This window comes from Podarcis muralis, chromosome 17 (assembly GCF_964188315.1).
Source record: "Podarcis muralis chromosome 17, rPodMur119.hap1.1, whole genome shotgun sequence".
Lineage (NCBI taxonomy): Eukaryota > Metazoa > Chordata > Lepidosauria > Squamata > Lacertidae > Podarcis > Podarcis muralis.
In genome coordinates, this window is record NC_135671.1 from 9,416,316 (window position 1) to 9,440,278 (window position 23,963).

Sequence of the window (23,963 nt, forward strand, 5' to 3'; positions counted from 1 at the left end):
AGCTGCCATTTTAGCTTCCCACAGAGGGATGGTCATCAGTCATGGATGCTTCAGCTGAGATTCCTGCATTGCAGGGGGTTGGACTCGATGGCCCTTGGGGTCCCTGCCGACTCTACCATTCTATGATTCGATTAATGCCTCCAATGTAGCATGGTGACAGAAATGAAGCCTAAAAAACAAGAGGGGTGAATCAGCATGCTTGGAGTTTTGTTCTTGGCTTACTGGTCGCATTTTTTTCTTCATTTTCAAACTCCAAAACAAAAAACATTGAGACCACCAATCCTAGTTAATAATCCTAGTTAATATATGTGAAGGAGCGTCTCCACTCCCATCGTTCTGCCTGGACACTGAGGTCCAGCACCGAGGGCCTTCTGGCGGTTCCCTCACTGCAAGAAGCCAAGTTACAGGGAACCAGGCAGAGGGCCTTCTCGGTAGTGGCGCCCGCCCTGTGAAACGCCCTCCCACCAGATGTCAAAGAGAAAAACAAATACCAGACTTTTAGAAAACATTTGAAGGCAGCCCTGTTTAGGGAAGCTTTTAATGTTTGATACATTACTGTATTTTAATAGTTTGTTGGAAGCCGCCCAGAGTGGCTGGGGAAGCCCAGCCAGATGGCAGGGTATAAATAATAAATTATTATTACTGATATGAAAAAAGGGTCTGGGCACAATTCACCCTCTGCTCTGTGCAAACACAGCTCTGCATGCAGGAGGAATAGGGTCACCAGCAGGGGGATTGTGCACCAATTGTAGCACATGATAGTGACTGAATTGTGCCATTCCCATGCACACAGCTGTGCAGAAGAGAGTTGCATGTGGGGGTATAAATATGCTCCCTCTTCATTCAGTGTTGCAGTCAACAGTCAGACAGCATTAGGTCATTGGAGTCGAGCACTTTCACCAAGGGCGACATTTGGTCCCAAAAATACACAGGCTTCGGGCTGTCTGAACTCTATAATTAAACCCTAGATTTTTATCGGACGTAAAAAAGATGACAGGAGAAGATAAAAGCACCAGACCATGTCTGAACGATTCAGAGTTGTATGACTGTTGTGTCAACACTCTATAAACACTGCTGAGAAATGGAGTGGACTTTACTGCATTCCGCAGCCAGCTCTTCAGTCTAAAAAAATCCACAATATCCAGTTCCACATGAAAATCAGTTAAACAAGGTGACTGGCCTTGCTGCTTTTCAAGTTTCCGCACAGGACATCAGCACTGAGCCAGGCCTTTGGTTAGAAAAACTGTATCAAAAGTCTCAGGTCCGACAGATGAAACAGAACAGATTGTGTTGATAAAAACAATAAGCAGAGGAGGAGCAAAGCTTATCAGAGGCACTGACTCTGTTTGGTGAGACTTTGCGCTTATCAAGGAAGAAATCTATCATGGGGCCAAGAGGGCTAGCAGAACCAGTGGCAGCAAAACTGTTTTGTTTGTGAAGAAAACCCTCTGCCACCTTGTTCTTTGGCCACCCCAAATTAATGAATTTCTCCCACCCAACAACCTCAAACTTAAGTGGCCAAAAATGCTCCTCACTTTCGAGGTGGGCGCCTGGAAGTGTGTGTGTGAAGGGAGAATTCATCCCAGTGCTAGTCAGTGTTGTGGGTGAACATATCAGACGACACAGCGATTCTTCAAACAGCTCTTGTTTATTCACAGGCCAGAACAGAACTGAACTGAACTGAAGGGTTCAGCCAGCCTGCTTATATAGAGCTCCACTAGAACGCAACAGTAACCATTTTCTGTAACTATCCAATCACTGAACGTCACTTTCAATCCCTTATTTGCATATGTGGACCTGAGTGAAAACTATCTACAGTATCCCCCTGCTGGCCCAGGGTGAGAACTTCAGTACGTAACAGTCAGAAACCACGCAAACCTCTCTAGGAGCACCACAACTAAAAAGGCCTTGTCTCAAGCCACAATCCATCTTCTCCGATGAAAATAGAGACGTCCTAAGGAAAAGCAGGACATTCCGGGATCAAATCAGAAACCAGGACGGCTTCTGTAAATCTGAGACTGTCCCTGGAAAACAGGAACACTTGGAGGGTCCGAAAATGGACTAGAGGAAGTGCAAAGCAAACTTAATCCAACTCTTCATTATGAGTTATTTCTCACATTTCCATCCTCTCTGTGCTCCAGGAAGCTCAAGGAGCATGTTTGGCTCACCCTCTTGCAAAAGCCCTGTGAAGTCAGAGGTTAGGCTGAGGTAGTGACTGCAAAAGGCTAGCCCATGCCTGCTACAAATGGGCCTCAGTTTACAGTAAGTCATGTTACGATGGAGGAGCTATGACTACTCTCCCCCTTGGACAATAAAAATACCTGCATTTATTTACATTGCAATTAAGTATGTTTTAGTCCATACTGTACTGGCTTATTGTTGGCAGACCTCAGTGCATTGCCAAGATAAGATTGATGTTAGGCTTCTGTCCTGTGTGCCTTTGCATGGGAATAAGCCCATGAACACAACAAGACTTACTTCTGAGCAAATGCACACGAAGGGAGGGCATGAGGTTAATCTAGTTTAAAAGGGCCTTTCAGGTACATTCCGGCCTTGGCATTCTAAGATAAACGGCGCTCATCCTCACAATGGCATTTTGCTGTTTTTTTAACATCAGGAATGTGCAAACTATGTATTAAAGAAATGCAATACAAAAGAATCTTAGGATGCCCACCAGTAACTAATGATAAATTACAGCTGGAAAGTTGAGCAATGCGTCTATAAATGTCTCAGAGGTTTAGGAGGCAAAATAGCACCACCTATTCCACTTTTGCAGTGTTTTTCCCCCAGCCTGTTTGTTCATGGAACTGAAGGAGTAAAAGGAGCCTTCTCCACTGTCCAGGGAAAAAGTAAGCTAATGACACACACACAGAAGCCCATTTTATTTGATTTGTTGATTATATTTTTCAAAAGTCTATGCCGTTTCCCCTCAATCACAGCTTACAAATAATTTAGGGAGGTGGGGAGTTCTCCACAATCATTTTGAGGCAATATGGAAAGATGTCCACTACATCGGAAATACAACTTTTAGATCTCCAATAAGAACTTTTCAATCGGTACTGGGAAGCCTTTTAGTACAAATCCAATTGAAATACATGTGAATTGTGTAAAAGGGTTTCCTAAGGGTTACCCTAACATTAGACGGAGTGAGGCAAGCGCCTCAGGTGGCAGGTGCCCAAGAGCAGCAGCCCCACCCCAGCCATTCCTCCTAATCCTATCATACACCCCCCTCAATTAACCTACTGCCTCAATGCTACAACAGCAGCAAGAATACTTATCGCAAAGCATTGGAAGACACAAGATCTACCCACTCTGGAAGAATGGCAGATGAAGGTGATGGACTATATGGAACTGGCGGAAATGACTGCCAGAATCCGAGACCAGGGAGAAGAGTCGGTGGAAGAAGATTGAAAGAAATTTAAAGTTTATTTACAGAAATACTGTAAAATTAAGGAATGTTAGAAGGATGCTGGAATGAAGCTACATGGCTTTAGCAGAAAGGTTATAAAGAATTAAGTAAAAATAGATTGTTAATGGGTCAAAGTGGAAAATTCAAGGTTAGATTGGGTTAAGATAAATTATGGAACAAAAAATTGAGTAAGATGGTAAGGATTTGCTGAAACAGCTAATTGAACTAGAATACAAAAAAAGGGAGGTGTGAGGAGGTCAATGAAACAAGTAAATGAAAGATAAAGATAGGGAAACATTGGGTGTGTTTTTAAATGCTTGTTTTTCTTTTTTCTGTTTTATTGTATTGGGGGTTTGTTTTTTTGTTTTTTATGTATTTAATTTTTCATTTTTTCATTCTTTTTTTCTGTAATCTTTAAACCCTTAATAAATATTATTTTTTTTTAAAAAAAATTAACCTACTGCCTCAGGCTTACTGGATGCTGCTGCCCCATTACCAGTGTTCCTGTTAAGATCCAGTCAGCTTCTCCATATAGAATAGGGCGCCATCTTGTCTTTTGCCTCAGGCGCCATATTGCCTTAGGCCGGCTCTGGAACTTTCCACTGGATTGTGCCAGATTTCTGAGGTAAAAAATCTACAGCTGGATCATTCCCCAAAGAATTCCGGGAATTGTAATTTGTAACGGGTGCTGAGAGTTATTAGGAAACCCCTCACGGAGCTACACTTCTCCAGAGAAAACGGTTTTCATGACGTTGCTCGATTCTTTAATTTCTACCTGAAAAAGCAGCAAGGAATGCTGTCGTTAAAACCAAACACACACATGTAAGAATTGCCTTGCCATTTCTCCTTCCCTTCATCTGCCATATGGAGATAATGACAGATACTTACACACCTCCCAGGGTGTCAATGAAACTCTTCAATATCCTGGAGTAGGAGTATTATTACCGCAGTTACTGTTACTGGAGCTGCCAAACAAGATCACAAAAATGAGCTCCCCAATCCAATGTCTCAATTATACGGCAGGCAGCGATGACCAATAACAAAGGACAACACCCTAACAATGTAAACACACCTATCTATTTGTCTATATGCGCTGCCCCATTATCCCTAAAGAAACAACAAGCTCTTCCCTACTACAGGAACTTGTATCTGCATCCAAATCATCATTTCAAAAGCCAGCTGAAGGATAGGTTACTCACTGTGTTGACATGATTCCAGTAATGTAGGCCAGTCTACATGGCGGGTAGACTTGGAGCAGGAAGACCTGAGTTCAAATTCCATGGAGGTCTGAATTCAAATTCCCAGTTAGTTATGAAGGTCAAAGGGAAGCCTTGAGAACAGCACTGCTGTCTCTCAGCCTCATAACAAAGTTTTGGGGGTGAGAGTGGGAAAACCCCATGCAAACTACCTTAAGCTTCTCAGGAGAAGGGCAAAATACACATAGCAAGGATGTTTCCAACACACCTGAAAAAAGGTTTGGTTAAGGACGAAGGATGAGGCAGATCAAAGAGCTCAATACTTTCTCAGGTGTGCCAGGTCTGACCTGAAGTCTCCAGGTGTGCCTGGCCTGCTCCAGGTGGCAGACGGAAGGCTTGCATCTCCAGGTGTGTTGAGACTGCCTTTAAAATCGTTTGTGGTTTTCTGTGCTTTGACTTCCACTGCCTCCATATGACACTTCCAAAAGATTGTTTCACCAAAGAGAACACCCAGGTCAAAGGAATCATCAAGCTGTAGAGTTGGAAGTGGTCCTGAGGATTGTCTAGCGACAGTCCAACCCCCTGCAATGCAGGAAAATGCAGCTGTCCCACATGAGGAACCAACCTGCAACCTTGCTGTTACCAGCACCACGCTGCATCTAAATCAGGCATAGGCAACCTTCAGCCCTCCGGATGTTTTGGCCTACAACTCCCATAATCCCTAGCTAACAGGACCAGTGGTCAGGGATGATGGGAACTGCAGTTCAAAACATCTGGAGGGCCGAAGGTTGCCTATGCCTGATCTAAATGAACAAGTCTTGTTCTCTAGCTTTTGGATCTATGCACTTTTTATATCTAAGACAGTCTTTGCCAAAAAGAATAATCTTTGTGTTAATTTACAGATAGGCTTTCCTCTTTGCAGTATGCACCGAACACCTCCAATAGATTTTTTGCCACTATGTAATGCACAAAGCAGCGCTCCAAGTGAGTAGCAGGCCTCCAAGTGAGTATGAAGACCATTTTCAGTACCTGCAAGAGCACACTGTGACCATGTCATAAGGAACTGCCTTACAGAGGACTCAGCTATACAGCTGCAAATAAAACGTTTTAAGTGTGTTGAAAAATGCAATATACAAATGTGACACTAGATGGCGAAAGTGAGCTATGACAAATTCAATGTATTTTTTTAAAACGTTTTTTTAAAAAGCATTTTCATAGCGTTTTTATATGTGTGTAGATTCCACCAGAGTCCATCTATCTTAGCATTGTGTACACAACTACAAATTGGACTCCAGCATTCAGAGAAGGCCTCCTGCCCCAGCAAATTTTGATACTACCGTATATAGCAGGGGTGTCAACATGAATAAAATATTGGGGGGCCCCAGGTAAACCCCGTCCTGATTAATAGATCACATGATGCAGCGCACGCACACCATTTGAATAGCAATGCCTATCAACTTTTGGGGGCGTCCCCCTCAAATATTTTACTGGGGAGGTGAAGACCCCCTCAGCCCCTAGGAGTTGGCTCCTATGCTATATAATATAAAATGCTGGTGCTGTTATATTGCTCTCAGAGTCCTGTCAAGCCAGCCTTTCTCAACCTGTAGGTCCCCAGATGTTGTTGGACTACAACTCTATCACCCCTAGCTAGCAAGGCCAGAGCTCAGGGATGTTGGGAGTTGTAGTCCAACAACAACTGGGGACCCACAAGTTGAGAACCGCTGTCTTAAGCCAATGTCCCGTGCAATCAAAGGACGTTCCCTACAATCCCTTGGAAATGCCAGAGGGGCTGCTGGAACCCAGCTCCCAGATAGTGCATTGATTTCTCAGCTTCCCTGCTACTCCACTCTGTCTTCCCAACCACACCAATATCACCTCCCCCAAAGCAATGGCACTGGACCACTTGTCCAGCCAAGCTGGCCCGGACTCCTGAGAAATCTCGAAAGCCACAATCAAAATGACTTTGACCACGACCTATTGTAGATTCATGATAAATTATTGAAGGATGTTCCTATGATTATTTAACGAAAGGTATTGTGTGTCCGGATGTAGTTAAGGGGATCACTTCATTAGGTATTTTGGCTGCACACTTGGAAACTTAGAGATTGCAGTTCCTGGGTGGTATAACAATAGGCAAGGGAAGGGGTAATTAGACCCAGCAAGCCTTCTCCTACTTTTCTTACGTCCTCCCATTTGCGGAAAATGAGAAACAAGAATGCTCGCACTCTCGCTCTCTCCTACCCCATATTTCCGATTACAGATGTTCCTCACCTCATCACTTGTAGAAAATGCAGCATCGTGTAACACAGTGAGGTAGCCAAAGTCTATTTAACCAGCTTCCAAATCTCTCTCTCTCCCTTTCTCCCCCCACTACTCAGCCCCATTTTCTTTGCACACCCACCTTTCCCTAATGCTTACAGAAACAAGGGCTTCAAGCATTTGAGTGCTGGTATCCATGGCAAGAAGGGACTCAGGTGGCGCTGTGAGTTAAACCAGAGCCTAGAACTTGCCGATCAGAAGGTTGGCGGTTCGAATCCCCGCAATGGGGTGAGCTCCCGTTGCTTGGTCCCTGTTCCTGTCAACCTAACAGTTCGAAAGCACCTCAAGGTGCAAGTAGATAAATAGGTACCGCTCCGGTGGTAAGGTAAACGGCATTTCCATGCGCTGCTCTGGTTCGCCAGAAGCGGCTTAGTCACGCTGGCCACATGACCCGGAAGCTGTACGCCGGCTCCCTCGGCCAATAAAGCGAGATGAGCGCCGCAACCCCAGAGTCGGCCACGACTGGACCTAATGGTCAGGGGTCCCTTTACCTTTACCTTATCCACAGCAAGGTGCAGATTAATGGGAAAGGTAACTGTCATGAAGGTGGCAGTTTATCCTTCTGGTGCAAGCCCCAAAGTGCTGTATGCATCAGCCAAGAACGTTGCCCACCTTAAAAAGCTCTCTGGATTCTCAGAATCTCCAGCATGCATTTAGGAGAGACATAGAATGGCATTATAGAGGGCTTGGGGGCTAGTGTTTAAGTAGAGCACAGGCTACCTAACATATCGTGATATATCAAAGCAATTTTTTCAGCACAAAGATGAAAATAATAATAATAATAATGACATAAATATACCTTTTCCCCAACTAGCAACATTAACATAACTCAAATTCTATGGTGTCCTTAGACATGGAAGCATCCACCAATCACTTTATCCTGATAATAAGGACTGCGCAGTCACAACATTACACAAGCAGCAGGAGCCAGCTTAACATTAAGAACACTTAGAAATTGTATAGGCTACTAATGAGATCAATTAGCACCAAAGTAGGCATAAAACTGACAGATCTATTTGTTTAAACCTGGGTCTGCCGCAATATATCAAGTGCACAAGCTTGTGACTGGCGGGGATGGTTTCTGTTATTTAGAGCAAAGCGGGTATGCATACAAGGGGATTTCAATACATTAAGGGTTGTAGCTCTGGCATCTCCAGATAGGAATTGGTCTGAAATCCTGGAGCGACACTACCAGTCATAACAGACTGAGCTAGATGGGCCAAGTGGTCAGACTCCGTGCAAAGTACTTTCCTGCAATATGAACCTCCAACATCTGAAAGCCACCAGGCCGTAACAGCCATGCATAGCAGTCCACTGGGCAGGGAGGGACACAACAATCCTTTTGCTACCAGCCTATTGCAAATAAATTATGGAGAGGGGGAGAGGAGTGTGGCCAAGCACCCAAGCAGACTGCAAAATGCAGCCAGTAGACTGTTCAATGTGGGTGGGTACCACAAATTCAGAAGGAAGGCAAACAGTACTCCCTCTAATTACGTGAACATCTATACGCTAGCCTGAGCTCTAGCTCCATATAGGGGAGAGTGGGAATATCCATTTGAACAAAATCAGCAGTGGTGACAACAATCTAGGTCCTTGGGCTGAAGCTTTTGACCTTACTCTACTTCCTTGTTCTCAAATCAGTGTGCTTCGTCGACCTCTTCCTTCACAAAAAAAGGGAAAATGTACTGCAATGTTTTGGTTTTTTCCCCCTTCTAGAGACAGTGTGTTCAAAAAAAAAAAGTCTACCAGTTCAGTAACGTATACACTCAGTACAACAAGACTTAAATATTATTCTCAGGGCGCTTCCAGACCAAGAGTTTTTTGAGAGTCGGGCAATTCAGTGCAGTGCACCTGACTGACACACAAAAGCAGACTGGGGTCTAGCAGGTTCAGTGCAGGCGGCAGCATCAGAATGATTGAAGTGTTGTTGTTGTTTAGTCGTTTAGTCGTGTCCGACTCTTCGTGACCCCATGGACCAGAGCACGCCAGGCACTTCTGTCTTCCAGTTTGGTCAAACTCATGCTGGTAGCTTCGAGAACACTATCCAACCATCTCGTCCTCTGTCGTCCCCTTCTCCTTGTGCCCTCCATCTTTCCCAACATCAGGGTCTTTTCCAGGGAGTTTTCTCTTCTCATGAGGTGGCCAAAGTATTGGAGCCTCAGCTTCACGATCTGTCCTTCCAGTGAGCACTCAGGGCTGATTTCCTTCAGAATGGATACGTTTGATCTTCTTGCAGTCCATGGGACTCAAGTAGATGACTGAAGTAGGGGCAACCAAAGTGGTACCTTACAGGTGTTGTTAGACTACAACCCCCATCATCCTTGCCCATTGGCCATGCTGGCTGGAACTGATGGGAGTCGGCATCCCATAACATCTGGCAGGTGCCACATTGACTATTGCTGGACCAAAATATGAACCACCCTAGGCAGTGGCATGTGGTCAGTGGTCATGGGGGACTAGGCTAGTCCCCTAAATGTTCCCCTGGTTCCTCCTTCCCAAAGCCCAGGAAGCTTCTGCCTAGCTTAGGGTGGGAGATGCAACGCTTCGCGAGCACAACATTGCCCTCACAAGCTGGCGCCTCTGGCCTTAACTGTTCCCCAACTAAAAATTTCACAGCATGCCACTGACTCTCGAGTAGCTTATACAGTACCGTATCCTTGAAGGTACTTGTTCTCCTTGCTTCCAGTTCCGCACTTCATTGGGAAGCTGCCATCTGGATGCAAACTACACATTGGAGGCCTGAATATGGTGTACCGGTTGCAGACTGGCTCCAATGGTACCCTTGAATTCAACTTCGAACTAATTCTCCCAATCTCATTGTGCCTGGTAGGCAGAGGCTGGGGTTTCACGCAATAAAATCAAGATTCAACACATGCAGAAATAGCTAGGTAAGAACGTAAGAACACAAGAAGAGCCTGCTGGGGCAGGCCAAGACCCATCAATTCCAGAATCCTGCTCTCGCACTGGCCAGTCAGATACCTATGGGGAACCCGCAAGCAGAATTGGAGCACAGGAGCACTCTCCCCCTTGTGGTTTCCAGCAATATCATTGCCTCCAACTATGGAGGCAAAGCATGGCTGGTAGCTATCAATAATCTTATCCTCCATGATCTTTTAAAGTAGTCCAAGTTGGTGGCCATCAGTTTCCTGTGGGAGGGAGTTCCACCGTTTAACTATGCACTGTGTGAAGAAGTACTTTACAGTGGTACCTCGGGTTAAGTACTTAATTTGTTCCGGAGGTCCGTTCTGAACCTGAAACTGTTCTTAACCTGAAGCACCACTTTAGCTAATGGGGCCTCCCGCTGCTGCCGCACCACCGGAGCACAATTTCTGTTCTCATCCTGAAGCAAAGTTCTTAACCCGAGGTACTATTTCTGGGTTAGCGGAGTCTGTAACCTGAAGTGTATGTAACCCGAGGTACCACTGTATTTTATCTGTCCTGGATTTTCCAGCATTCAGCTTCTTTGAATACTGTGTCTCACAATGTAGAATAAGGTCTTTCACATTATGGTTTGCCGCCCCAAAAAAATATTAACCCAAAATTGCATTTCCTGAGGCTAGAGGTTATTGTGTTCATTTACCAATCATGCTGCACCCATTCTCCCTAATTCGCTTCCTCATCCACGTAAAGTGCATCGTATAATATCCCACCCCACAAACCACAACCTGCTCTATCATCAGCCACCACAAAAGCAAGCAGGTGCAGTGGTCAACCATCTTGCTCATTATGGGTACCCAGAGAACAGTCTTGAGAAATGGATGGATGCGTGAATTCAAAAACTGCAGCAGCCCTCCCCACTCCATGCATGTCCCATAGCATGATGAACAGTGCCCCCCCCATTTGTCTCTTTACTAGGTCCAAGACAACATGAAAAAGAGGTGGCATGACCAGAGGGGACCTACTCAGTCATCAAGCATGATGCTCACTGAATCTGCAAACCACATATACTTTAAAAATAATAATTCTTCTTTCTCTTCCCCACTCACTTTCTTTTTGCACATACTTCTGACTTTCCAAACCATTGCCAAGCCAGGCGTGTGATATGTTACTGTTTGGACATGTTCTCTGTAGTGCCATTTCTGTCAATCAGGCTTCAGTTTGCACTGCCCAAAGCTTAACAGTGTACCTGACCTAATTTGTTGTAGAAGCACACTGAATTGCAGAATGTTCCAACTGGCAGAGAATCAGCAGCGCTTCATCTGCAAAAGGTTCTGCCAGGGTTCTGCCCTACCTGGGCCATGCTCTCTCACCTAGATGCACTCTTCTCCCTAATCTCTGCTGTGCAAAGTGCTGTTAGTGGGCAATGACTCAGCGATGAGGGATATGCACCTTACACATGCTCAGAGGCATTTTCGCTGTCAGCTTCAGGAGTGCCTGAGTTGAGAGCACCTGGCATCGCAGTCCAGGGCTCCGTCACCAAGGAACTTTGGCAAAACCCTCAGGTGCCACATCCTGCCAACATGTTATTTAATCGCAAGATTTCTAACAACACAAAAGGCATGCAAGACAATCCTAAAGTCTTACAGCTCCCTCATAATGTGGATTTGCAGCTTCCAGAAGACCAGAAGAGGAAGAGTGAGGAACAAACACACAAACACACACACACACACAACACACACACACACAGGCCTTCCATCCCTAGGGTTCCAGCCTTTCTTTCCTGAGCACCCCATTAAAAGGGGGAGCGGGAGAGACCCTCTTTTCTCAGTGCTACTGGTGGACAGGAAGCACAGAATACAATATTGTCTGTATCTCAGGCAGGTGAACAGCCGAAGCTGCGTTCGCTCCGGAGATCGAGTTACAACTCCTGTCCTGAGCCGAGGAAAATAGCTGAGCGGAGGACAAATCGCCGGGAAAATAGGTTCCTGTATAACACATCTCATCCCCAGAAAGTTCAGGACAGGTAAATAGCCGGTTCCCTGCCACCTGTTCTAAGACAGGTCCCCGAGGGGGGCGTCTCAAGGAAAGTGAAGAGAAGTGTGACTTTTTTGGGGGGGAAATACAGTATATAGATGAATTCTCTCGCGGAATCTTCACATGGCATGCTGCGCAGGGCACGATTCCCCCCTCAGCCCCAGGCGTGGCTCTGGACACGTAACAGCGTAACAGAAAGCCACTCTGCCCATGCTCAGAGGCACCCTCTCTCCCACGGAAGTCAAGGCTGCCCTCGCCCCTGGGACTTACCTCTTCTGCTGCAGCAGGTTGATTTCGTCGAGGCGCCGGTCCCAGGACTTCTCGCCCTGCAGCCTTCGCCGAAGGGCCGCCCAGAGCCCCAGGAGGAAGCTGCGGTTCCCGGGCAGCAGCATCCCCATCGCTCGGCCGCCGAGGCCTCAGCAGCGCCTCCGCCCAGGTGGCGGGCCCGAACCTGGGTCCGGCTGCGGGAGGCCAGCGCCGGGCTGCTCCGCGGGGAGAGGAGGCAGCGGCGGAGCCAGGCAGGAGCCGCGGGGAGGAAGAGGAGGAGGAGGACGAGGCGCTTGCAACATCTGGCCGGGACCTGGCGGAGCGCGCAACCTGGGAGAGGAGGGACCTGGGAGAGGAGGAGGAAGAAAGAGGCGAGGGGAAGATCCGCCCCGCCCGGCGCCTCCCCAGCAACCGGCTCCCTCGGGAGTTCAAGAGACGCGCGGGACTCCGCGTAGCAGAGGGCGGGGGGCAGGCAGCAGGCGCAGCAAACACAGCCAAAGTTTTTTTGGGAGCGCATAGGAGCCAACTCCTAGGGGCCGAGGTCCCTTCGGCCCCCAATAAAATATTTGGGCGCCCCCAAATTTAATGGGCATTGCCATTCAAATAGTGCGTGCGCGCTGTGTCATGTGATTGATAGTGTGGGGCGGGGCTTACCTCGCCCCGCCCCCCATATTTCATTCAAGTTGGCACCCCTGTTTGTTGCTTCCTACGGAGCACCCTTTTGGGAAGCTTCGTCTTTTTTTGTGAAAAAAGCTGCTTTACCTTTGCCACAAAATTGCAGAGTTGGAAGAGACCCTCCCAGAGTTAGCCAGACCCATGCAATGAAGGAATCGTGCCCACAGCTGGCTCTGGGTGGGCTCGAACCAGCAACCTTCTGGTTCGCAACAAGACAGCAAGGGACCCCAGCCCCTAGGAGTTGTTTCATGTGCACTGACCCATGGTGCACGTTGCATGCAGCCCCCTGATCTGCCACAGCTTGGGGTGGGGTGGAGGGCTGCTTTGAGCAACTGAGTATACTTGCACTTAGAATTATATAATTGTAGGGCTGAAAGGAACTTGCAGTGCAGGTATCTTTCAACCAGCCTGGGGCTTGAACCCACAATCCGGAGATTAAGAGTCTCATGCTCTTACCGACTGAGCTATCCCACTGTCCTAATCTAGGAGACCTGGCTCCCTGTAGAGTTGTCATTTTCTCCTCTCCACACCCCCCCCCCCCCCAGGTTCCTGTGCATTTGATAGATGCACGATTCCGCCCATCCACCTGGCCCAGGACTTCTTTCCTTGTAGCTTGTGCAGAAGAGCAGTCTAGAGCCCCAGGAGAAAGCTGCAGTTGTTACGTGGACTTGGGTACTCAGCCGCTTGGGCTGCATACACAGTTCCATTTTCGCCCCTTCCAGCGCACTCCCACCGCTGGCATTTGAAGCCGAGTGCACACGACAAATAGCCACAATCCATAGGCATCTTGTACTTTCTTGAGAAGCACTGCTGTTTGATGCACTTTCACTTAATCCATCATCCACCAGGCAGCTGTTGCACATCTGCAGATGACAACCAACCTTGGACAGGTTGCGGGCCCAGGGTAAAGTCAGATTACGTACATCAGTTGAAGACATCCCTGCCTCTTCTCTAGTTCATAGGCAACATGAAAACGCAACTTGAAATGCAGCCGGCAGGCAGGCAGGGTTTGGGGGGTGGGGGGTGGGACAACATCACTGCATTTTAAGCACTAATGCGTAAAACAGGATTTGCTATTTTTCAAAGCAGAAAGTTAAAAGGTGTTACGAAATGATATATAGTGTTTTCCCCTATAGTGTTCAGTGTCTTAGGAGTTTTTGGGGGATTTTTCCAGTTGAGACACCTGGCATCAAACCAATTTTGAGCCTTCCCAACAGGAGTATTATGGAAGTAATAGGAAATGATTAGAGGAAGATCATTGCCTTAGAGAGCCTAAATTGAGGACAACCTTCTTCAAGGGCACAACTTACTGAGAACAAGCCTCTCCTGTTAAGTCAAGTTCTTGAGAGATTTTGCAGTAGGCTTTGTAGTATTTGCAAGAATTGGATTACACAATGGTTTATTTATTTGCGAGTACATTTCCAAAGTTTCGCCTCTTCCTTTCCTGTCCATGGCACTTAGCACTACCTCCCCCTTTCCCTTTAAAACAAAGTATGAACAAGCGTATGTAACCTGAAGCGTATGTAACCCGAGGTACCACTGTACATCTACCCTCATGAGATCCTTCAAGGAAGAACAAGATACAGTGGTACCTCGGGTTACAGACGCTTCAGGTTACATACGCTTCAGGTTACACACTCTGCTAACCCAGAAATAGTGCTTCAGGTTAAGAACTTTGCTTCAGGATGAGAACAGAAATCGTGCTCCGGCGGCGCGGCGGCAGCAGGAGGCCCCATTAGCTAAAGTGGTGCTTCAGGTTAAGAACAGTTTCAGGTTAAGAACGGACCTCAGGAACAAATTAAGTACTTAACCCGAGGTACCACTGTACAGATGCAATAATTAAAATTAGTGAGTGTGCTGCATCTCTCTCAAAATGCACTGAGAGAATCGTAGCAGGAAGAAGTCTTATTGCTATGGTTTCCATCAACAGATACTGGTTTCATGATATTTCCATAATAACTTCAACAACTTCTTCCAGAGCATTTCTCGTTACGTAGCAATGTCAGCTTCTGTGACAACTCTTGTGCACTTTTTGAATTTCTGCCCCACTTTCACTCCTAACTTGAGATGGAAGGATATGTGATTTTCAATTCTCTTGCTTGCTCATTTTCCTAGTTTTATAATAATCAGTTACCCACATTTCTGCAGCAATTTGTGATTTTTTTTTTAAAAATGCTCATGAAAATTCTTCAGCATTTCTGTCCTGATTTTCCCCAGCACATTTTTGTATGAAATGCTGACTAATGTGCATATTGTTTGCAAGCAATTTCCCCTAATATAATCCATTTTTGGTAAGTTATTTTCACTAATATACTCATTTTATGCACATATCTCCCGAACATGAGCATTTTTTAAAGGACTTTGGTTTGGTTGGAGAATCATAGCGCAAAATAGGGATACATGCTAATTTTGAAAGATAGCTGTTTTGGTTCTACTACTGTACTGGAAGGTGTAAATTTTAGTGGTTCAGCTTTAAAGGTGTACTGAACTGATTTTTGCCCTACTCCTGTTTCTGTAGCCTATAGGACTTGTGATGCAACAGAAGAGCAAAACAAAAAGAAGAAACCATGTGCAGAAATAACTGTAGGAAGCTTTAATAGTTGTAATCATGATAAGCATCTAAAACTAAGTATTGTGTAGTCAATAAAACAAATAGTGCTGCCTGTAGGCTTACAATCTACGAAATAAAAAGATAAAGGAAAGCAGCTCAGTTAATGGACTCTTGAGAGTCCCATGGACTGCAAGAAGATCAAACGTATCCATTCTTAAGGAAATCAGCCCTGAGTGCTCACTGGAAGGACAGATCCTGAAGCTGAAGCTCCAATACTTTGGCCACCTCATGAGAAGAGAAGACTCCTTGGAAAAGACCCTGATGTTGGGAAAGATGGAGGGCACAAGGAGAAGGGGACGACAGAGGACGAGATGGTTGGACAGTGTTCTTGAAGCTACAAACATGAGTCTGACCAAACTGTGGGAGGCAGTGGAAGACAGAAGTGCCTGGCGTGCTCTGGTCCATGAGGTCACGAAGAGTTGGACACGACTAAACAACAACAACAACAAAAGCTCAGTTAATACCTGGGATAGCTCAGTCAGTAGAGCATAAGACTCTTAATCTCAGGGACGTGGGTTTGAGCCCCATGTTGGGCAGAAGATTCCTTAGATGACCCTTGGGGTCCCTTGCAACTATTCTCTGGAATAAACAGTGGAAGCTGGTCCATTAGAGCAAATGGGGTCCTGCCCCACAGACCTCACTCTGCCTTCATGGAGCTCCCCCCTACCTGCCTGCCTCATACTTACAATCAGTAAGGGGGCACAGGCTGTCGGCTTCCCCCTGCTTGCTCTCAATGTTAGCTGTGTAGAACTCATCAGGAAAGAGGATGAGGGTGAAACTAGAATGTGTTGACTCCGTCTGTGGTTCACTCTGGCACCACCTATTGTTGGCTTCCCCGCCTTCCATTCCACCAGTCCCAATGGGCACCGGCTGTTACTGGGAAAGAAGGGAAACAGACCAGAAGGGGAAATGGCAGAGGTGATGGAGGAGAATTAAAAACCGCCAGCTTAACAACAATCTAATACATTACAATGAGCAGGAGCAAGGAAAAGTGTGTGTGGGGGGAATATCTGAACCAGTTTAAGACTGCAAACCCATAAGCGAAGATGCATGCACCCAAGGCTTTTTTTAAAAAAATGATTTATGGTTTTCAATTTTATACATTTTAATAATTTTACAATCATTTTAACATTTCAAAACTTTACTTCCTTCCCCCTCTTTCTGCGGTTCCTTCAATTTATTTTTAATATTTTCTGAACATCCAAATTAACTTAATTTGCTCATTTATTCATCTATTTTAAATATATACTCTTATAAAACTGCAGGTTATTTCAATAATCCTGCCAATGTTCTTATCTGTTTACAGTTTGTTTGTAAACATTCCATAAACCATTTCCATTCTTTTATAAGAAGTTTGTTATATTGATTTCTTATTTTTCCAGTAAGTTTTGCCATTTCTGCGTACAGTATTCTATAAGTTTTGGTATCCATTCTTCTTTTGCTGGGACTTCTTCTTCTTTCCATTTTGGGGCAAGTAACATTCTTGCCTAGGGCTTGCCGATCGAAAGGTCGGCGGTTCGAATCCCCGCAGCGGGGTGCGCTCCCGTTGTTCGGTCCCAGCGCCTGCCAACCTAGCAGTTCGAAAGCACCCCCGGGTGCAAGTAGATAAATAGGGACTGCTTACTAGCGGGAAGGTAAATGGCGTTCCGTGTGCGGCTCTGGCTCGCCAGAGCAGCGATGTCACGCTGGCCACGTGACCCGGAAGTGTCTCCGGACAGCACTGGCTCCCGGCCTATAGAGTGAGATGAGCGCACAACCCTAGAGTCTGTCAAGACTGGCCCGTACGGGCAGGGGTACCTTTACCTTTACCTTAACATTCTTGCCGCTGTAGTCGCATACATGAATAAATTTCTATACAGTTTGGGTAGTTCTGTTCCAATAGTTCCCTATATGTGTATTATATTTAACTATTTAATTACTTTACTAACTAAAAGCCAATCCACCCAAGGCTTTTAGTTAGTAAAGTAATTAAATAGTTAAAAAATGGAATCACAACTTGGAACCAGACAGAATTCAAATCTGCTGAGGGGTTTTCCAAATAAAGTCGCTGCCTAGGACTAGGGAAACAAATCTATAAACAGAATTTCCCAGGCTTCCCATGATGAGGTTGGTGGACTAGAACTCCCATCATCCCTGACCATTCGACATCCTGGTTGGTGCTGATGGGAGCTGGAGTCCAGCAACATCTGAAGGGCGTTGTCTCATCAGCTCCTGATTACCTTTCCAAGCCACACTGAATTTTGGCTAGGGTAAATGGCTATCACAATATACAGTTGTCTCATACAAGTTGCCTTGTACCTTGTATCATAGCTGTCAACTTACAGATTTGAAAATAAGGGACCAGCAGCCAAAATAAGGGACCTGCAGCCTCACCTGTTCCAGGCACTCCAGTCTTCCTGTCCTCCTGCAGTCTGGTCAAACTCATGCTGGTAGCTTCGAGAACACTGTCCAACCAACTTTGTAACCAGAGGTTCAACTGAATAGAATCTGAATCACATGCACCACAAGGCATATGCAGCCTCAACTTAAGATGGCTTCCCGGCCTGGCTTTGCACTGCAAAGTTTGCAGCAGCACGTGCAACAAAATGGCGTCCAGCATTCAAAAAACCCCTCAGCTTGCATTAACTAGCCACACACAAGGCATGCAAGCTCCACCCCCCAGTCGTTCTTAGACTTCTTATTGGGTGAGCAACACAGCCAAGCAACACAGTTGGAGCCTCCACCTCCCTGGCCGGCAGGGAGGGAGGGAGAGGAGCTGCTTCCTTTGAAATTTAAGGGACATCATTTAAGGGACATTTAAGGGACATCCATCAATAAGGGACAGCAGCGGGACATGGCGCTGGAATAAGGGACTGTCCCTTCAAATAAGGGACACTTGACAGCTATGTCTCACTTCAACAGTTATCTCCTCCCACCTACTTTCAGCAGCCAGAAGCATCATAGCCAGACACTGGAGAGACCTGTCAGGAGTAAGCATGGACCAATGGTACCAAATAGTATGAAATAGTACAAACAGCCCTACTAGAAAAATCAACCAATAAACTGAAACTGACACGGGGACAAACAGAAGACACGTTTACCCCGGTATGGCTCCCCTTTATCACATACACAGCACAACAAGACAACGACAAAAATCCAACAACAGCATACAAATCAATAGGGCTAACTGGACACACACCCATCCCATTCACACACGAAAACAAAAACCACCACAGCCAACCACAAATGAATAACCACACCCTATGCCAACCCCAAGCTCTCTCACCACCAAAGGAACACAAGTGAACAGCAAAGAACCTGCACAAGCAACGCTGACACCAAACCCTACATATAATAAAATAGAAACATTGCCACCCAACCCCAACCCCACCCATCTTTCCCCATCCCCACCTCTTTCCCCCTTTTCTTCCTAATGCCTCAACGAATGAAACTGATTTGTAAAAATGTTACATGGAGAAAAAAATACGAGAGAGAGACATTGCACACACTTTTGTAAATCAAGAAAATCTTTAATAATAATAAAAAACAGCTATCTCCTGAGGATAAGCTTGTGCTAAATGGTAGGGTAAACTCACACCCTTCCCTGGAGTCCTTCAGGGAGTACCCACAACCCTTGCTATCTCCTAGCAAGCTTAGACATTCCCCACCCTTGCCACTCTCTGCTCTCACTGGGGAGCATCTACAAGGAGCCATTTCACCCCTGCACAATACCAGTAAAAACAACAAGAGATGGTGCATCCTCGGGGTAATTCCGAAAGGTAATCCGCAGTAGCATCACTGGTTATAGGGTCGTGAGCTGGGAGTGTTCCCAGCAAGCCACAGGTGCCTCCAGTCAACTCTTCCAGGTTCTCCCCATGCTCATCACTGCCCAGCCAAGAGCCCTCTTCTCTTACCCACTTTGGCTCACACCTGAAGCAAGCTGCTCCGAGACTTAAATAGCCAAATGCCCTGGAGGAGGGACTAGACAGCTGACAAACATTCAGGCTGAGCTGGTCCAGGTGGCATCAGTCTGTCCCCAGTTTTCTCTCCTCTGCCTGAAGCAAGATGCAAGGCTTAAGGAGCCAAGTGCTTGGCAGATGAAAAAAACAGCAGAGAAGCATTCAGGCTGAGCTGGTCAGGGTAGACTCTCCCCCATAACCCCGGCCCAGTTTTCCACTGTTGTCTGAGGCTGCAAATATTAGGAAATAGTAAGGATACACAGAATGTCGTCCCATTTTCATTTTCAGATCAAAGCTACAGACTCTACAAGTGCCCATATTTTCCAGGGACAGCCCCCGATTTACAGAAGCTGTTCCAGTTTATGATTTGATCCTAGAATGTCCTGCTTTTCCTTAAAGGTAAAGGGACCCCTGACCATTAAGTCCCGTCGTGACCGTCTCTGGGGTTGCAGCGCTCATCTCGCTTTATTGGCCGAGGGAGCCGGCGTACAGCTTCCGGGTCATGTGGCCAGCATGACTAAGCTGCTTCTGGCGAACCAGAGCAGCGCACGGAAACGCCGTTTACATTCCCGCCAGGGTGGTACCTATTTATCTACTTGCACTTTGATGTGCTTTCAAACTGCTAGGTGGGCAGGAGCAGGGACCGAGCAACGGGAGCTCACCCCGTCGCGGGGATTCGAACCGCCAACCTTCTGATCGGCAAGCCCTAGGCTCTGTGGTTTAACCCACAGTGCCACCCATGTCTCCTTGCTTTTACTTAGGATGTCTCTTATTTCCATTGGAGAAATGTTGGAGTATATGGAGTTATGCGACCCAAGATGATAAATAGGGAAGTTTTTTTTTTAAGGTTTGATGTTTTCTTATGTTTTTATATATGTTGGAAGCTGCCCAGAGTGGCTAGGGCAACCCAGTAAGATGGGTGGGCTATAAATAAAATTATTATTATTATTATTATTATTATTATTATTATTATTATTATTAAATAGGATGTCCCTATTTTTATCAGAGAAAGGTTGGAGGGTACGGAGCTATTGCTCTGATGAGAGATTAGAACTATGTGTCAGACATCCCTTTAATTGTATTATCTCCATATACCCCTCATTCACTGCCATTGCGAGTGCGGAATATGAGGTCAGAAAGAGCATCACAAATAGCCAATCAGATTAGATCTGATCGCAATGCTTCATGGATCAGCCAGATGAGAAACACACAATGAACAGCAAGGATAATATCACAACAGCTTGAAGCCAATAAGATTTGGTTTTCTGTTATCAATGTGAGGGCAATTCAGAATTACAGCAATGCTTTCTGAATAGGAAAATTATTTTCAAAGCAATTATTGTTATTATTCATTAAATTTCTATACTGCCCTTCATCTGAGGATCAAAGGGCAGTTTACAATATAAAAATACATGCCATAACAACAAACAAAAGCAATAAACACCCTCCACATGCAGTTTAAAAGCCCATAGATTGTTTAAGTGGCCAAAGACCTGGGAGAAGAGGAATGTTTTTGCCTGACACCTAAAGATATGTACAGCCAAGCCTCCTCACAAGCAATTCCCAAAGGATCACAAACAGGTGTGATTGTGTGACGTTTTTATACTGCAAAAAACAAAACAAAAAACAAAAACACCCTTTCAGCTTAACTCTGGGAAATATTTAGGATTCACCCAAAAATGAATGCAAAATGACAGCACTGAAATGAGAGTTTGCATTTCAGATGTAAAACTTTTGTTGCAATCTTTGAATGCTTTTCTATTTTGACATCTCTTCGTTGTTTTGATTTTTGCAGGAATCAAAGGCACGCTCTACACTTGCATGCTGTCTTATACTATCATTTACTAAATAAAATTATATATCAGATGCTGTCAGACACTAATTACTGTTGCATGCCATCTATCACATACTGCCAGCCGTTAAATATCAAACTCATACATAGCATTGTCAAATACAGGTATCCAATATTTGAAAAATATTAGGTACCGTATTTGGAGAATATTCGAAGAAGATTCATCATTAAAATCTGCAAAGGAGGATTTGGGGGTAACAATTTATTTCCTTTCCGTGCTTTCAAATTGTCTAATGTGTGTAGTATGTTAAGTTCATGAGCTTCAGCCAATAATAAACTGAAAAGGCAACATTAAGTGCCTCTTACTTTATTTGCAGTCCTAGCTTGGATGTAATTCTCCAGCTCTTTCTACTCACAAGGTTACCGATTCTGTAAAAGATCACCCTGGAATTTCCTGCCACTTGAGAATATAGAACAATATTTTTCCTTTCTCTCTTCAGTACTTCCCCTTTGTTTGTATGACTGCATCACTGCCTGCCTATCTACCTAAACTTCCAAGGACTAGAGAACAAGCTTTGTTTTTGCCAACATTGCAAGGAAAGGGAAATCCCCAAATTTATATACAAAGAACACATACCAAATGTTCTGTAGCCCCAAGTGTGTTTTATAAGCTTGTCTCTGACCGTAATAAATTATCTATCTACCTAATGTTCTGAGTTTTTAATTCTATAAGGGCTGGAGGTGGGAATTTAGACAGCTAGGCTTCAAAAGATGTGGCAGTTGTGTGAGCTAACAGAATCTCCACTCATTCATTCAATGTGACGGGGGGGGGGGGGCTGAAATGGGGAGGGGAATGTGTGCAAAGCCCACACCCCCAATCCCAGCATGCACCAGGTCCATTTCCGGTCTTTCCGCATCATGTGTAAAGGTCTGAAGGGGGATTCCACACTCAAAATAAAAAACAGAACCAATGCAGGCTGAGATGTTTGGGTGGGGTTTGTCATGAGCCCCATGGAGAAATCATGGTGGGAATAGTCTGAGGTGGCAGAGGAAAGTGCCAGAATTGAACTCCAGTGGACTGGTGGGCAGACCCTGGGGAGAAACCAATCTGACTATCAGGCCAGACCCCCTCCTCAGTGTTATCAGACAACTTGGGCTTTATGTCATAGCCCCCTAACATGGTGCCAGAATCACCCCTGCCTCCAATAACCCTCCTCCCATCAAAGAGGTGCCTGCAGAGAAATATGATATTGATTTATTATTATTATTATTATTATTATTATTATTATTATTATTATTATTATTATTATTGGACCGCCTCTCCTGGTATGCTTACGGTCCACAAATGACAACATTTTGGTGGTCCCAGGTCGCAAGGTGGTTAGATTGGTTGCAACCAGGACCAGGGCCTTTTCAGTACTGGCCCCGACTTGGTGGAACGCTCTGTCACAAGACACTAGGCCCTGCGGGACTTGACATCTTTCCGCAGGATCTGCAAGACAGAGCTGTTCCGCCTGGCCTTTGGTTTGGACTCAGTCTGACCCTTATGTTTCCCTCCCCTTATGGTTTTAATCTATGGGCTACTTTTAAAATGAGGCTGCATTTTAAATTGCATTTTAACCTGTATTTTAAATTGGTTTCCCCCCCCCCATTATGTTTTTACTGTAATTTTACTGGTGTTAGCAGGCCTGAGTCCAGCTCTGGCCGGGGAGGGCGGGGTATAAATAAAATTTATTATTTTTATTATTATTAGCCAGCCCCATCATCAAGGACCTGGAGATGATTGTACTTGTGCAAACAGACTCAGGAAACCCAGGAGAGTCCGCTTGCCTGCCTGGTCCCATGCTTTGGGATGCCAACTATGCAAATTTCATTTATTTGTTCATTTATAACATTTATAATCCTTCCTAGCAGCTCAAGGTGGCCTACAAGATTCTCTTCCTCCTCATTTAATCCCCACCACAACCCTGTGAGGTGGGTTGTTGTGCTGAGAGGCAGTGGTTGGCCCAAGGTCACCCAGTGAGCTTCATGGCCAAATTGGGATTTGAAGCCAGGTCTTTAACCACTATGTCATGCTGTGCCTTCCCCAAGCTTCAAAAGGAGAGCATAGTGGGCATGTCAAATGTTTGCACAATGTCTTAGCTTACCTCTGTTGCACCTGCTGACTGATGTGCCTTTGTAACCTGGCTTACGTACAGTAGTGCATTAAAGCCTTTGGTAATCCAAGTTGAAGGGACGCGGGTGGCGCTGTGGGTTAAACCACAGAGCTTAGGACTTACTGATCAGAAGGTCGGCGGTTCGAATCCCCGTGACGGGGTGAGCTCCCGTTGCTCAGTCCCTGCTCCTGCCAACCTAGCAGTTCGAAAGCACGTCAAAGTGCAAGTAGATGAATAGGTACTGCTCCGGCGGGAAGGTAAACGGCGTTTCCGTGCGCTGCTCTGGTTCGCCAGAAGCGGCTTAGTCATGCTGGCCACATGACCCGGAAGCTGTATGCTGGCTCCCTTGGTCAATAAAGTGAGATGAGCGCCGCAACCCCAGAGTCGGCCACGACTGGACCTAATGGTCAGGGGTCCCTTTACCTTTACCTTAATCCAAGTTGAGAGTCTGAGTAGTGCATATACCTTTCTCCAAAAACCCAAACGCATGAACGAAGATAGGCGCACAAGAGGAATCGTGTCACAAGAGAGTCATTTTAAGACTCCTGTAAAGTTCCCAAACGGCAACGGTGGCAAATTACATCTTCTTTTTATTATTGCTAGTGAAGCACAGAATGTTAAGGCCAAGTTGCCCCCGGTTCTCACCTCCTTGCTTGAGGCTGATTCTGAGAAACAATTGAGAGATT

At 45.7% G+C, this 23,963-nt stretch overlaps 1 protein-coding gene across 4 annotated transcripts in view; it reads right to left on the bottom strand.

Annotated features, from left to right (window-relative positions):
• TRPV6 (transient receptor potential cation channel subfamily V member 6) overlaps window positions 1-12,635 on the bottom strand; it is a 74,530-nt gene extending 61,895 nt beyond the window's left edge. For 2 of the 4 annotated variants that reach the window (XM_028712427.2, XM_077921507.1), the window contains exon 1: window positions 12,109-12,632. In XM_028712427.2, coding sequence (XP_028568260.2) covers window positions 12,109-12,236 — 128 coding nt within the window. In that variant the 5' untranslated portion in view covers window positions 12,237-12,632. Of the gene's footprint in view, window positions 1-12,108 lie in introns of all 4 variants that reach the window. The other 2 variants (XM_028712426.2, XM_077921508.1) reach the window with 2 other exon arrangements.
• Between the last annotated feature and the right edge of the window lie 11,328 nt (window positions 12,636-23,963).